Source organism: Pholis gunnellus (genome assembly GCF_910591455.1).
Source record: "Pholis gunnellus genome assembly, chromosome: 24".
Classification (NCBI taxonomy): domain Eukaryota; kingdom Metazoa; phylum Chordata; class Actinopteri; order Perciformes; family Pholidae; genus Pholis; species Pholis gunnellus.
Window position 1 is genome coordinate 7,888,383 of NC_136551.1, and position 17,027 is coordinate 7,905,409.

General features: G+C 42.9%; 1 protein-coding gene across 7 annotated transcripts in view; it reads right to left on the minus strand.

The window, feature by feature from the left end:
- Positions 1-17,027, minus strand: part of dmd (dystrophin) — a 217,798-nt gene that overhangs the window by 6,412 nt on the left and 194,359 nt on the right. For 4 of the 7 annotated variants that reach the window (XM_079185527.1, XM_079185525.1, XM_079185522.1 and 1 more), the window contains 11 exons: positions 15,467-15,668; positions 15,298-15,383; positions 14,184-14,341; positions 12,634-12,800; positions 10,735-10,846; positions 9,711-9,847; positions 8,681-8,719; positions 7,431-7,496; positions 3,296-3,361; positions 932-1,090; positions 229-472 (listed from right to left, as the gene is read on the minus strand). In XM_079185527.1, coding sequence (XP_079041653.1) covers positions 229-472; positions 932-1,090; positions 3,296-3,361; positions 7,431-7,496; positions 8,681-8,719; positions 9,711-9,847; positions 10,735-10,846; positions 12,634-12,800; positions 14,184-14,341; positions 15,298-15,383; positions 15,467-15,668 — 1,436 coding nt within the window. The remainder of the gene's footprint in view (positions 1-228; positions 473-931; positions 1,091-3,295; positions 3,362-7,430; positions 7,497-8,680; positions 8,720-9,710; positions 9,848-10,734; positions 10,847-12,633; positions 12,801-14,183; positions 14,342-15,297; positions 15,384-15,466; positions 15,669-17,027) is intronic. The other 3 variants (XM_079185524.1, XM_079185523.1, XM_079185526.1) reach the window with 3 other exon arrangements.

Sequence of the window (17,027 nt, forward strand, 5' to 3'; positions counted from 1 at the left end):
GCGACGGCCAAAATACTGAACTTGAGGCATCAAACCCGTAGTACACACACATATACTGCATATATTGCTATTAGTTCTGACCATAGACTGTCCTTCAGTTCACACAAAGAGCTGAGGCATGGTGGTTCTTTTGGGTGACACTTGAGCAGCGACAGATAATGACACAGCAGATGTACATTTGTCCACTCAGCGTCTGTATGCAGAGAGCCACAGTGAGTGGACGAGTACCTGCTCCAGCAGCTGTCTCAGCCGGTGCAGTTGGGACTCCAGCTGTTTGTTGTGGTCCTCCAGGATCTGCATACGGGCCTCCAGGCGTCCCTTGTGCTGCCGCAGTAGCTTGGCCTCGGCGATGAGCTCGGCGTCACGCGCACTCTGCGGCGACGCCGGGAGCATCTCCGGGGGCGAGGGCAGCGGGGACAGGCCCTTCCTGTCGTGGGCCTTCTTCAGGCGGTCGTACTCGGACTGCAGCTTCCTGTGGCGAGGTCAGCAGAGGAATTAATCTACTGCTGCAAGCTCAGATACACAAGTGACATATCAAACGCCCCCTGCTTCAGAGAGATGCTGACGTTTTGTTTTTGAGAGTCATTTTTTTATTAATTATTAACTGTAAATACCAGTTTGACAAAACATATTTATTTTAACGCAGTGAAAACTATAACGCCCTCATGATGCTTTCAAATGGAACCTTGAAGGAGATGTTTTCACTGCACCATAAAATAGATATTAGAATATAAATTACGACCTGTTAAACATTAGCTCTAATCAGCTTATAACATAAAATGAAAACTATTAATGCCAAGATGTTTTTTATTTAAATACAAACCGTTTATTTCTTAATCGTGTGTTTTCACGCAAATAACCATTAACCTGACCGAGAGTGAAGACGCAGCCAACAGAAGGTAGTAACAGGGGGATGGGTCTGTCCACTGACCTGTTCTCTTGTTCCAGGTCATTGAGGACCCTCTCCAGCTCTCCCTTCTCCTCCGTCTCCATGGAGATGAGGATCTGGGCGGGGCTACGGGGCTGGCTGAGAGGAGAGCCTTGGTTCAGAGACTGGCAGTAGTGCTGGATCAACATGTGCTCGTCATCGCTGCAAACGCACACACACGCCAAACATATAAACACATGCAGATAGTCACACACACACACACACACACACACACCACACACACACACACACAGAATGGAGAAGAAAAAAATCAGCAAGTCTGAAAGAGCTGCTGACCAGGACTGCACCACAGAAGAACAATGTGAAACACGCTGGTTATTCAGGAGTGATTTGCTCGACCAACGCTTTGCCAACTATTAAAAGATCAGTCGCGTGACCCCTGCTGTGTTTGGGAGTGGGGGTGGGGGGGTTAATTAGGCCAGATATTTAGATGCTGCTGTTTTCACTGTTTTCACTGCTTTCAGCTCAGCCAGTCTTCCATTCTGAATAATATAGGAGCGGCAGACATGTGCTGTTTGAGGACAACAAATCCCCTTTAACATGATTGCTGACTTGAAAGTCAGACTCTAGACTCTAGAGTGGGTAGCTCTCTCAGCTCTGGTTTAAAACTTGTTTTGCTTCATCAAGCGAGCAGCATTTGAAAGTTATGTTGATGTGTTACACTGGAGCAATTTTATTTTACTCTGCAATTCTAATTACAGGCTTGACTTTGCATGTTAGATTGCGTGTGGACTTATGGCACTTCATTGTCCCTGAAGCATCTATCATTCTTCCAGCCCACTTTAGGTGAAACCACGCCCACTTCTGTGTGTTGAAAGCCTGACACAGCGTTGGCTGTGCTGTGATTGGCTAGTACTTGTTGCCTCAACACTGCCTTATGAGGTGCTTTCCAACGCTGTGGATAAAGCATTTGTCAAGTTTTACTCATTTTCTGTAACAAGTGTAGCATTAAAGCATGGTGGAATTTTAGCGAGTCATTTAGCTAACTAGCAAGCCGCTAAATGAGAAAGGTTGAACAAGGTAATGCTTCATCCACATGCAAACTTAGGAAAGCACATTGCTATCGCCAGATGAGGGGCAACTTGGTTGTCCTCAACTATTCTGGAACCAGTGTAGCATGAGAGCATGGTAGAATTGACTCGCTAGCTAGCTAGCTTAGCTGCTAAAAGCAGTGGGCTAGAAATTGGTCTCGCAGCGGACATACTAAAATACATGAACATTTTTCACATCTGAAAGTGTCCACAGACTATTTGCTTTGAGCATTTGTGGGATGAAATCCTATTTTAAAACAATTAAAGTTTCTTTAAAGCTTGTTGAAAATATATATCTTATTACATTTAAAACACTCTCTCTGTACCATGCAAAACTTCCTGTTGAAAATAATCAGATTCCTTCGCAGTAAGTACATTTTTAGGGGAATCGGAGAAAGCAAATGCATAGTTACAGTGGTGAGTTAAAACTGATTGCGAACATACACTACCGTTCAAAAGTTTGGGGTCACCCAGACAATTTCGTGTCAATTTTCAGTTTCTTTGCAATTTCTCGCATGGAATAGCCTTCATTTCTAAGAACAAGAATAGACTGGCGAGTTTCACATGAAAGTTCTTTTTCTGGCCATGTTGAGAGTATAATCGAACCCACAAATGTGATGCTCCAGATACTCAACTAGCTCAAAGGAAGGCCAGTTTTATAGCTTCTCTCACCAGCATAACTGTTTTCAAGGGTTTTCTAATCATCAATTAGTCTTCTAAGGCGATTAGCAAACACAATGTACCATTAGAACACTGGAGTGTTAGTTGCTGGAAATGGGTCTCTATACACCTATGTAGATATTTCATTAAAAACCAGACGTTTCCACCTAGAATAGTCATTTATTTCTGATTAATTTAATGTTATCTTCATTGAAAGAAACAGTGCTTTTCTTTGAGAAATAAGGACATTTCTAAGTGACCTCAAACTTTTGAACGGTAGTGTATATGCTCCCATGAATATTGTACTTTTACATAAGAGTTAATTGGGATGCTGGGATTTAGTTAATGAGCTGCATTTTAACTTTATATCCCAATTATAATCACCTGGAGACAATCTCTCTCAGGACAATATAAATACGATCTGTTAGATGAGAGTAAGTGGTAATATCAGGTACACATATTTGTATAGGATATGATGCCGCTAACGTGAGGTTGTTTCCGGAATATTGAGAACATGTAAACATAAGTCACTGACATATATCCCAACCAGCCAATGGGAACAAAGACGACAGAGCCAGTACACACATTAGCGAGCCAATCAGTGAGTGAGGAGGTTTGGCAAACACAAAGCAAGCAAACAAAAAGCGGTTCTCACATGCTCTCATTGGGTGAGATACTGTCATTCAGATAAGAGCCATTACGATTCTCCATTTCTGCTAACCTGCGGAGGGGGAAGAAACAGAGCAGTCAGTCCTAAAGTTGCAGATTCTGGAGAGAAAATCCCCCTCAAATCAGAATTAATATGTCATATTGATATGGATTTCTTCAGAAGGTAATCTAATGTGAAGTCGGATACGGAAACACTTCACACTAAATATGTAACTTTCTGCTGCTAGGGGTCTCTCTATCAAAACTATTACAGAAGACACAGTTTGGTGATGTCCTAACGCAGCGAAGGATCATGGGAGTTGTTGTCTTCACTACCACTGATGTCATTGCAGTCAGCTTCTCCCGGTTAGGTATCCTTCAAGCTTCATTGTTCCTGAGTTTTTTCGCAGGAGCCGAGTCATCGCAACCCAAAACCAACCAGGTGATTCAAAATGGTAAATAAACTAATTAAAGCGATTTCACTGTAAAAAAAAAACAGTGTTTCTCTGACGCCGCCCCGCTGCTGCTAATGTTTCTCTGGTAACGTACAATACAAATAGTTACTAATACACTAATTGTGTGCAAACAGCAGCAGTGATAGTGGAGATTTTGGTGATCATGGTGTTATTATGTTGAGACTGTTGGAGTTCCTCTGTGTTATCATTTTACCCGTAACAGATGAAATGATAGACACCCACACGCTGTGTGCAGCCCTCTGTACTCTATTTTATAGTGTTTACAACCACTGGCAGTACAAAATCATTGCTGCACTTTCAGTACCTGGCCTTTTTTTACATTTTATACAAGTTGGCTTATATTGCCTTGAAAGCTGCCTCTAACACATAATAACACAGCTTTTTGGCTGGACTCGCTTGTGTAACGGCCTTTGTAACTGATTTACAGCAGTCACATTTCTGGTGCATTAGTCACAAACACTGCAGTAATACTGTATGCAGCGTGAGGAGAGAAAATATTAGGACAACATATGCTTAACACAGGAAAGCTGCCATAGCAAAGAGGAGCGAAGGGCCAAACTAGGGTGAGTGTAAATGGAAAGACTTGGCTTCTAGTAGAATAATACCAGGGTTCCTTTAATAATCCTTAAAATGAGTAATTCAACATTCTACTTGGTTGTATTTAGCTCGATGAGAAGATTAATACTACTGCTGCAACCTCAATACAATCAAAGTGAATGGAATTTACACATGTGCCCCAAACGGTTTTCATAGAGACCATCACTCTTAGAAATGAATGAGCTAACTAGAACCATATACAGTCCTTCTTCTTGTCCCCATATGAGAACCCTTTTTGGTTTCTGGTAGAACCTTTTAAAAAGGTTCCACCTGGAACCCTTTCAGAGGGTTCGACCTAGAACCCATGATAAAGGGTTTTACCTGGAACACATATTAAGGGTTCCACCCAGAACCCCCTATAAGAGGTTCTACAGAGAACCTTGTACGGTGTAATGTTAACACCCAGCACCCTCTATACTATAAGAGTTTCTATCCAGAACCTTTCCACCTTCTGCTAACAACAACCCACCCGAGGGGTTCTACCAACAACCCTTGTGTATTCCAGAAATGTAATCTAGAACTCACCCAGGGTTCCTTGTGAGGCTCCTTAAGGACAAGGGCTGATGTGTTGCAGCGCTGCCCACAACAAACATGGTTCACAATCACAGTTTTGGGGGAATGTTTCGGCTGATCTTTTAACACACAATCCTTAAAGAACTCTTTCTTCCAAAAAAAGGGTTATTTGGATGAAAAGGGTCCTTAATGGAACCCGTGTTCCTATAGAGAACCCTTAAAGAACCAGAGGGTTCTTTAGAAGGATATGGTTCTGGGTAGAACCTCAAACCTTTCAGGAAGAACCCTTTTGGTTCCCTTATTTACCCTTAAAAAGTTGTTCACAGTTAGATGTGAGGATCATATTGTTTCTGAAAAGACACACTGCTGTTTAATCTGTAAATGTTTTGGGCAAATAATATTCCATTCATATCCATTGTAGTGGGGTGGAGGCAGGCGAGATAAACAACTCTATGCATGGCTAGATACCACTAGAAATAAGTGACCAAATATGTTTTTTGTAATATTGTTGGACAAATTCTTTAAAAGGAAAAGGAACCATGCTATTATCTTTGAAGAAACCACAGTCTGGCCACTAAGACAGGCCTCGCAAACTATCCCCCCCCCCCCCGTGCTTTTCCAACAACTCCATCATGACGACATAGCTGTGAGCGAAAAGCCCAAAATTTAAACTGCTCTGTCTCTATCTCCACTAGATCAGTGTCTTCGTGGTTGGAGTCTGAGCCCAAAAATCAAAAATTAAATGTAAAAAGCTGCTTGGTGCTTGGCAGTGAGCGTTTAAGCAGATGGACGGTGACATCTGCCCAGGCCGGTGCGTTTGTACTCAGAAGCTGCTGCTCGCTACAGAAACAAGAGATAACCTCGTGGTGTTGGGACCGTCCGCTCACTGGAGGCTTAATTATGTTACTTCTTCACCCTACCACCTCCCTTTAATCTGCTGGATGGTATCTGGAATCCGCCAGATCTAGATGCGACAGGGGCTGAGAGCACAGGGCCAGAGGAGGAAGTGTGACTCAGCATATGTGTCTGTCGGCATGTGCTGGTGTGTATTTATGTGTGTGCGTTAGCCCGAGGCAACAGTGAGTGGTGTCAAGTAAACACTGGCAGGGATCAAAGACCTGGCCAACACAGACCTCATACTGACTCCAAGGAGGACCGCCAACAGTGCACGACTGACTGATTCAGCGGCCGATCGATCGACGGCTTGATTGACTCATAGTCTGATTGATTTGACTGCTTCTTGTCCCCTCAGCGGTGAGTTTCTGGGAGCAGCTAGACTCACTGCAAACCGCGGGAACTCTAAAATGTTTTGGTGAATAAGCTCCGACTGACTCAATGTGGCAATATCAATGTGTTTTTAACATTAACATATGCACGAACTGGACTTACTGCAGAACGCTTATTCACCAAAAACCCAATGCATCACTTTATCATGGCAGCAGTTTCAGTTTGTGCTGTATGCAAAGGTTCAAAATATCTGGAATATTATTCTGGAATTAGTCGTTTAGCTGTTTAAGGTACCGGAAACCCCAAATTGTGACTAAATATGCATCACTGATGTCGTCTTGCCATCAGCTCTGAGAAATATTATCAGTTGTTGTTTCTTCACCTGCATTTGATCTGCTACCTTTAGTTCCCGGTTTAGACGCCAAGTTCTAAAACAGTTTCGTCAAATAGGGAACATCGTTCTCTCCTGGGTGTCTCATTAGGTCATTCAGGTCAGAGAGGTGCAGATCAAACTGTACACTCATCTTGGAGGCTGCACTGTGCTGCAGGTGTTTCTGTTATTTAGCCTACCACCAGTAAGTAAATCGTTGTATCACCTTTATGAAGGGAGGATTTATTGCAGTAAATATGTGTATTACACTGCGTTATAGACGCACCTAATAAACCGAGTGTAGTTCAGCAACATTGAACGCTTGTGCTGTGGAGTTTTGAGGTGGTGATTTATTAACACAATAGGGAGTTAAGTTTCCTGAACCCTAAACTCATCTACAGGGGAATATAGATGATATACGACATAAATTGGCCTCTATTTGAACCGTATGCAAACACAGACAACTGTATATGACATGCCTGAAAGGTAGGTACACATCTACTGAGTTGCGAGCAATTGCTTTGAGTCACTCAAATAGCTTTTGACTTCTTCTGCGGTAAAAACACCTCTAATAAAACTCTATAATGATGAGCTTTTAGATCTACTGAGTGGAATGAACATGAGAATGGTGACCGCAAGCTCCCCACAATGCATCAGCATGAATTAGGGCATCTGATCCCTTGTGAGTCAACTAGTGCTGGGGGGGGGGGGGCAGACATCCTAATGCAGGAAGCGTGCTTGTGCTTTAGCGTTGTTCTCTAAATTCATTATTCCAAATCGCATCAATCAAAATGTTTCTGGTGTCTCGGAGAGCTCTCCGGAGGACCCATTATGAGCGCCGCGGATACCGGCGGGGAATGCAAAAGTGGAGCATTACTCCACCACCGCGTCCTGCTCGCAACTCCGTGGGTCTACGCTGCAAAGGAGCTGCTGCTGCTGAATGCAGATTAGTGCGTTACCGGTTGGCGTAGTGCTCGATCCGAGTGTGCGTGTCGTCATGCGAGAGCTGAGGGGACGATCCGGGCCTGCGACAGAGAGAGAGAGAAACAGACAGGATAAAAAGAAATACCGAATCCAACCGGGAGGGATTCATTAAACCCGACGCACACATGCACAAGCCGCTGCATGGATCCGCTGGAGAGCTATGAGGCGAGTGGCAGTACGAAGCAAAGGTGTGCGGCGGTGTGAAATACTCGGTAAATAAGCTTCACCGCTTGCATCCTGCACTCCTGGTTTGGAATACATTTGCCTTTACTTCAAAAGACGCATCAGATCTGAGATCTCGCACCTCGTCTGCACAGGGAAAGATCAGTATTTTGACATCATTAACCGGGACTTTCTGAGAATAACTTCTCCTGCAGGGTTTTAGTCCTTTTATATTTTAGATGCAATTATATTTGTTCTAAAAAAATAGTAGCCCCAGACTGAAGCAAGGCATTCAATTCATACGGCAGTGAAGCGGGTCGTCCTCTAATCGGAAGATTGATTCGATCCCCGGCTCCTCTACTTCCCATGTCAGTGTCCTTGGGCAAGACACTGGACCCCAAGTTGCTCAAGAAGGCTGTACCATCAGTGTGTGAATGAATATTATATATATATATATATATATATATATATATATATATAGTTACATAGTGAACTTAAACTCTCTACACACTGCACCCGTACACTTTCCGACGTACACCACTTGCAGGGTGATGTCAGGTCAAGCAGCAGTGAGAAACTATGAGATGTAAACCCACCACAGCTACAAACAGAATGGCACAACGAGTGTGAAATGGGTGGAGTTGAGTGTGTGAGTAAGTTCTTGTACTTGCCACGTAGTGAGGACCGAATTAAGTTCACCACAGAGAGAGGACATTTTTGGAATGCGAGGACATTTAGGCTGGTTCTCACTTCTCCAAAGGTCCGTTTGAGGGTTAACACTTGGTTGAAGGTTCAGGTAAGAATTTGAATAAGGTTAGGGAATATATTATGTCAATAAGGGTTCTCACAAAGATAGAAGTACAGAGAGTGCGTGTGTGTGTTTGATCGGGGGCTAGAAATGATAACAGAGGACAACACGCATGTAAATAAGCGTTAAACTAATCACACACATGTGGGACTTTTAGTTAATAATCACACGCGTGTATGTAAGTGCGTCTTGTCCCCTGCGTTCCTTTACACCCTACGTAGTGAGTGTGTGCTCATGTGCCAGCCAGGTACTCACGCATGGTCTACGGGCCAGAAGTTGATCAGAGTGACAGGACTGAAAGACAGAAAAAAAACAAAAAAACACTAGATGATGACACAGGAAGTGGGAGGACACTGCACAGGAAGGCATGATGGGAGCTGTTGTATGGATGGGGCAGATAGGGTGAGGGGGGGTGAGAGAGTGAGACCAGATTGACAAAAACAAGACAGGGTGCTAAAATATGGGTTATAGCGCACATGTGACACACGCATACAAAACATACTGCTAAGGTATCACTATTGATAAGGAATTGATTATTAATTAGCATTTTAGATATAATAAAACACGAAACAAAGGGCACTTCTCAGTCATACATTAATCCTACATGAAATGTCACTGTGCGCATGTATACTCTGTGTCTGAAACTCTCCCAGTAGCATCAATCTCTTTATACACCGTAAGTGTCTGTAACTGTAAAACTTTTAACAATACTGTGTATTGTTGTGTTTCTTCTTTTTTCATTTACATTACGAAGTCACTGTGTTTCAGATCTATCGTGCGGCAGTGAGTACTCGGCCTTGAATAAATAATAGTGACACATTCGTCATTCTTTAACAGCCATTATTATTGACAGTGTATATTTAGCTCATTGTAACATTTCCATAATCATCAGTATCCTCTGACGGCATATTAGGGCAAACTGTAGGAAAAACGATAATAATTAAAGAAATCATAAATGTATAATCACAAATTTTGCTTCGTGACTCTTCAACATTCACCTCTCTCACATCCCTCTACTGTAAGAAGCATCAAACACATAATCCAAACAATCCAACATTTACTGTGTAGGCAGCACAGCAAACACTATCACAGCTAAATCTGTTAGCAAACTACTCTTCTGTGCATCCACGTGTGTATGCACGGATCTCAATGTGTGCATATGCATGGGTTGAATTCATGTCTGTGTGTAATCAGAGACTTCTGAGGGCCTAATTCAGGTGTCTCTCAATTGGTAATAAAACCTAGTTTCTCTTCCTGTTTGCCCTTGTGTGTATGTGGGACTCACGTTTCCATGTTATCCCCCTCCAAGATGGTCTGGACGGGCAGGTAGCCCATGCGTGGGTGTTTGGCGAAGTAGCGCTTAGTCCTGAATTTGTTCTTCAGCACCTTGGCAAAGTCCCTGACATCCTCCCCTGATGTAGTCTGGAGAGAGACAGGGCACAAGGGTGGCTTTGTTCACTCCATGGGAGTGGGGTGGAAAAAAAGACATACGCGCATGCATGCACGCACGCATTAAGGTATTTAATGACCACTTTGACGTTTACACTGTGGGCCTGCTATAAAAGGGGTTTCCATGACTTTCTGTGTCATGTCAGATATTACTCATGGCCCAAAACATTTTAATTTCCCTCCTGGTGCAGCAGTTTGGTCTTTAGCTGCTAAATGCTCCAGTGTGTTCACCAAGCTAGTCGCTAACATCACCCTCCACGTTACTTGTCAGAACACTGTTAAAGGAATAGTTTGACCTTTTGGGGAATGCGTTGATTCGCTTTCTTGCCCGGAGCAAGCCGAGAAGGCTGATAACACTCTTGTGTCTGTATGCTAAATATGAAGCTAGCCGATTAGCTTAGCCCCAGCATGACACTGGATTAGGGGAGAAACAGCCAGCTAAACTAATGTAAAGAAAAAAAAATCTGGCAAAGAGAAACTTCAGAAGTTGACAAATGAAAGCGTAAATATCAATTGTTTAATTTGTAAATAAACTAATCTGAAAGCAACATGTTTTGCTAAGCTAATTGTCTGCTAGCTCATATTTAGCATACAGACATGAGTGGTGTAGATTTTCGGGTAGATAATTAATTATTAATAAATTAGGGTTGTTAGCTGTCGTGACTGCAGGAAGAAAGTGACTGCACAAAAAAAGGCTTGTTGAAATAAGATGTATACTGGTAGGAAAAGCATCAACACTCAGCGACTGCACGGATCTCGGCGTGCACATGGTTTTCACTTCTTAACAGGAGGAAGGAAATGATTCGACAAGTCTGGCAATGAAAAATGTCCATCTTTCAGGAATATGAATATATTTATACCGGAGTGCAGTACTCGACCATGGGGTACTGCATCTTGTGTCCCTTGGCGACGCGACCGGAGAAGAAGCAGCTTTGGCAAATGTCATAGTTGAAATGTTTCAGACTCCGATATCTGGGGAGAGAAAGAGAGAACACAGGAGGGAGGTCGAGAGAGCAAAGGGAAGAAGACAAAAGGAGGAGAGAGGAGACGTGGGAGTGAAAGAAAAGAGCAAAAAGAAGAAAGGAAGATGGTGGAGGAGCAGGAATAGAAAAAAATAAAGAGAGAGAATCAATAAAGAGGTAAGTTTATAGCTCTGTTTTCTCCGGGGTAGGAGCAGTTAAAATTCTTTCAGCCCAGTAACTAAATGAGATATTTATTCTCTGGCCCTGGGACTCTTCATTGAAATGCATTGCTGCTCTTGTAATGAAGGGGCCCACCAACAATAGAGCAGACACACCTCCTTCACCCGCATTCTAAGGGTCGTGGTTACACATAGGACTACAGTCCTGTCAGTAGCATCAATCATTCATATGCAGAACTGCTGCTGCTGCTTATGCTGCTGAATTGAGATTTAGGGGATGAATAATTTCACAGCTGGATCTCAACTCTGGTGACTGTCAAAAATGTGAAGCTTATTTGTTTTTACTGAAATAATAACTCCCCAAAAACAAGTTCTGTATGTGCAGAAGAGAAAACTAGGGAAGCCCTAAGAGGCAGTGTGAAAAACAAAATATGACTTTAGTATTTATGACTTAAGAACAGGTGAAATAAAGGTTTTGCCAGGATATTCTTTCTAAAGTTCTTTCATATTTTTTCATCTGTGAAAACAGGTGTCAGGATAAAGTGTTTGTTGTTGTAATACTCATTTCGCCCACAAGAGGCCAAGGGACTAAACGCATTCATGTTTTCTTCCCATCAAGAACATGGGGTAGTGGTGTACTTCAGGCCCCAAAGAAATCCCCTGTCAAAACTTTTAGACTGAAGAAAGTAACTTAGAAAGATTATCTTGGCAAAACCTTTTATTCACCTGTTAACACAGGAGAGAATATATATATATATTTATATCAGACTCACCTGCCTCTTAGGGCTTCACTAGTAATTCTATAAAGGAGAAAACGAGTGCATGTGACTCATACGAATCTGTTCGTATGAGTGCTTCTTGCAAATAGAACTGACTCCCTGGTGACATCAATTTGGCAATTATCAATACAGCTTCTTTGAACAGATGCAGAAGCGTCACGTTTAAAATAGCTTGGCTATAAAACACCCCGCCGGGTGTCATGATAAAGAGAATAGCTTTGTGGAGCCAACCAGGGAGCCATCTTTCTCGTTTCTTTTTCTGTGTGTGTGTGTGTGTGTGTGTGTGTGTGTGTGCAACACATGAAAAGAAATATGATAAATCACACTTCTCTTGTCTTCCTGTTGAAATAAAGAAGAACACTACGGGGGCAAGGATGCTCTTCTGTATTATCTCTACAATAAAAAGCAATGTCTTCTCCACAGTTATTGGAAAAAACAGACTATGGTGTGATGCAAAGATATCTAAAAGAATAAATAAAGCTGATCTATGCTAAGGACCACATATTGATATATTAAAACATTATTTCCAGAAGCCACTGCACTTAAATCAGTTTCAACCTTCCTGACGACGGGAACGTAGAGGTTCAGTGCTGCACCACAAAAGAGCATAATCCTCATTCACTTTCATTTGGGCTTAATTGAAAATTACACTAGTTTTGTGTTTTATTGCCCTCTATGTAATGAAATGAAGAATATAATTTCCCTGATTAGACATTCAGAAGTGCTGCTCAAACGCTGGATTACACGTGGAACATTCACCTATTATGCCCGTGACACAAAAAAACAACACATTTGTACTGTGAAAAGGAAAAGTGGTTGTGCTGTGTGGCTCTAGCGACCTGAATCCTATGATGGGACACTCCTTGCAGATATTACACTTGGCCTGGTGCTTGGCGGTCTCGGCGGCGGCGACGCGGTGCAGGACGGGCAGCCACACCATGGACTGGGGCTCCAGGCGCATCCAGTCCAGGAACATGGCGGCTTCCAGCTCGGGTTTGTTATTGGCCTGGGAAGAAAATGGCCTCACGGTAAGCATAGTTTGCAAATACAACAAAACAACTCGGATTAGTACAACTCAGCCATGGTGACTCCTAACACACAGGAGTGTGTGTGTGTCCAATATATTCTGTTTCAATACACATTCGTTGGCATTTAGCCTTTCAAAAACAAAACAAAAAAGCTTCACACATGACTAAATCAAACTAAATTAAAATAACACTTTTTGAAGGTCTATTCTCCCCGTCTTATTTTGAAAAAAAACCCTGTAAATAAATGTATCTACTAACAAGTACTGTGTGTGTATCCAAAATCTGATATATCATTTTCCTCTGTGCCTTAGAGTTGTCTATTAAAAAACTATTAAAAACACATCAGTGAGCCACACTGTTCCACATACACCGTCATGCTGTGCTAAGTACTCACTCGAGCACCCATTGGGGATCAATCCAACGTTGAAAATAGTCCCCAACAAATAAAATAATGCAAACGCAAATGCACCATTTCCTGTTATTTGTTAAAAACTAAAGTCATCAGGTGCTACTGAGCCACTGTTTATGTCTCTTGCTCGAAAATTAAAGAGTTAGACAGATAGGAGGGGGGGGGGGATAATCAGAGACAACATATTGGCTTCATTGATTCCATTTTTATTTATTTTCGTTTTAATGGAATTGACCACCCGCATCTCCCTCTTTCTATCTCACGCCCTACATGCACACCGATTCCTCAGAGGGAGCAGCTGGAGTGAAGCTAAGCTATCTGCAGTTGTCTTTAGGGCTAGATGAGATGAGATGGTCCTCCTGGCGTGCACGCTTAAGGGTGTGCATGTGTGTGTGTGCATGTCTTTCAACCATTGCTTTTGACGCTGCAGGTTCTATCAGGTGTAGCTAGCAAGCTAATCAAGCTAATGTTGGCTCCATGAGTTGTTTATTTACTTTTAAAAAGTCAACTAGTCACCAGAATGAATGATCCATATGGTGACCAGTATATGGTGTTCATTCTCTCCTGTTTGTGAGCGTTCTGCATGTTTCCATCCCAGCTACAGCTCTGCAGCATTTCTCTGTCTCTGGTCCTATTTCCTGGACTCCGCCATGCACTTGTTCTCCCTCTTGTTTCTATTTGCCCATTATTTTCTGTATATCTCACAGCACCACATCCAGTTGCTTTCTATAAATAAACCTAACTTAGCGAGATGTAAATACTAAATGGACTGTGCTAATATGAGACCTTCATCTGAAGGGCCTTAGGCATCAGTGCCAATAGACATGCGGGCTATAGCATTTGACTGTTACTATTATTAGTGAGTGCATTCTTTACGACTGCCTATAAGTTCCGGGAGTCAAACCACACCGCTAACTCAAAATATATCACTTAGAACTAAATGTTCACGTACAAACTGGAAGCAGCTGCGGACGGAGGGCTCGATGTTGGAGCCGCCGAAGGAGGCGACCTCGCCGAGCTGCCGGGGGATCTGGATGGAGTCGTGGAGGAGGAGACCCAGGCGACGCTGGTCGCAGAAACCTGTTGCGCTGGCAACCTGCCTGAACAAGACTGGAGGACGGAGGGAGGAGGAGGAGGAGGAGGAGGAGGAGGAGGAGGAGGGTTCCAAAGGGAGAAATGAGACACGAACATCAGGTCAGTTAGAACTCAGTACTCCTCCTGTTTATGATGGAGACATTATCAGGGCTCATAGATCCTGTTCTTCTTCCCCCCATTTTCCAACTTTTTAGCTCAAGTATAATAAAGTACTGAGTAAAGACCAGGCGGCTCCTGCCGTTCCACTTTTCCATATTTTGACATGATAAACGACATGTTAGGGCATCGACCCGTCAAACGCAGCTGAGAATGGCGTCAACGAAAATGTACGTTTTTTTTGTACGTTACGTTTTAAGCCTAAAATTCTGAATCTCAAATATTGCAACTTATAATACAGTACGCTGCTGAACCCCAATCAATCACGATACCACGATAGTGGGTGACTGTGGGTAAGTGGAGAGCGGGGCCGTACTTCGACCAGAGGATCGGCGGTTCGATCCCCGGCTCTGGCTCCGCTAGTCACATGTCAATGTGTCCTTGAGCAAGACCCTTAACCCCAAATTGCTCACGTAGCCTACAGTGTATAGATAGATATTGAAATGTAAGTCGCTTTGGATAAACGCATCTGCTAAATGACTGTAATGTACCATAAATCACAAGAGATCAAGCAGCAAAAGAGGGATTGATGAGGTCACACAAACAGTTTTAACGATCTACAATTGTTTCTATTGTTCTTTTGGCACTGATTAACTGTTGGAAAAAGCCCACGTCACCTGGCTGCAGATGTGTGGTATTGTGTGTTGACGTCCTGCCGCTCTGCAAAATGCAGACAACAATATGATTTCCTGGAGAAGCCGAGCCATTGTTTTAATGCTCCACTGTGATTAGCTCAGCTGTTTCAGAGTATTAAAGCACTGCATCCTCTGATTTGAATCCCTTATAGTGTGTGTGTGTGTGTGTGTATTACTTACATCTGTATTTATCCTCCAGGTGAGCCTTGCAGAGTGAGATGATTCCAGTTTTGAATGACAGAGTTCGGATCTTTCCGGTGCGCCCACTATCGCCCCAATAAACAACAAAAAACAGCATGTCAGAGGATGTGCAATTCCACTGAAATAATTAAAAAAAAGCTCCACGTACGTGTCGTAGACGTTGAGCAGCCAGTTGAGGCACATGTCCACGCACAGCGGGATGTTGACCAGGTGGGAGTGGCTCTGCTCCAGCCGCTGGTACAAGCTGGTCAGACAGGTGACCAGCAGGGAGATGTCCAGCAGCTGCTCGTTCTGCTTCAGGCCGTGCTGATCGAAGACCTCGCACGCCATCGGCATGCTCAGCAGGTCCACTGCGGACGGAGAGTCGGTTAGCGGACAGCTCACAGTACGCTTCAACAGAACCTGCTCGGTTCAGATGCCCCGTGTTCAAAAGGTGTCCTTGAGCTGCCCAAGGACAGCAATGAGAAGGACTCCAGAGATCAATAAAGTATCACATTATTCATCTTTATCGTTCATGACGTCCACTAAAGGACGGGGAGAGGAGAGAGGCCTGGCAACGGTCAACGAGTCAATTGAAGGTAAAAAAAGTACGGCTAAATGTGCAATGATTAGAATTAATGGGATGAAGGCTACAGAGTTGCTCGGGCTTTAAAGGTATAGCATGTAACTTTTCCGCATTCAAATGTCTAAAAACAACTAGACCCATGTTGTGTATTTTGTGGAGCTGTGTACTTACATTAAGCCAAATGCTTCCAACAACGTTCCAGTAAAAATCGGTCATTTCAATCAAGGCAACGATACATTTCATTTGGTCACCTGTCACTGGCATCGTATCCCCTCTGTGCATGCTTCAATGTTGTTCGTTGCCATAAATTTACATTTTATCCAGTTTTGAGCCAAGACAACAACTCCCATGAGCCCACGCTACTTCATGACTTCAGCAAACTTTGTGTTTTGTAGTCGTTTTGATTGAGAGACCCCTAGCAGCATAACATGACACAGTGTGCATTTTAATTATATTTCTAAACTTGACAGCTACACTGTAAATAACTCAAATATCATTATGGTGCACCTCAACGTTGTGGTTCCACTTGAAGCTGCATTAACTGATATCTTAACACCACAAGCTGTAAATATAACATATATATGGTTGTTATTGCTAACTTGCCAGTTATAAGTTGCTTTCTACATCCAGCAGTTACAGAGTAACATTATCATTGGTTTGGAGGGGTGTTTATCTCCACCTGATGAACGTAAGTTTAACATTCCCTCTCTTTTAGCTCTGTTCTTGGTCTCCACCAGACAGTTCTGTTTGTTTGTCCCTAAGAGCATCACCGTAGTCATACACATGTGGTCCGTTGTTAAAAGTATTGATGATATCTGCTGTAAGGAGTTTTCCACGAAGCCCCAGAAGCAACACGGTGAAAATGTAATTGAAGGTCGCCAAAAAAAACATGTCATTTTGCAAGATCACGCCCTTTTTTTATGTCATAACTGTTAAACAGTCAAGGTTTCTATGTACTGCTTTAGCCACTGAAGTATGTATATATTGTTTTGTTTGTATTCAAATGAAAAGAGAACTCTACAAATAGAAGATTGATTCGTTTTTGTACCACTGTGGGATGCCGTTAAGGCAAATACCTGGTAGAGAAGGGAAGAGACGAGAAGGAGATTGAGGAGGAGGAAAAAAAAGAAATGAGAAGAAGAAA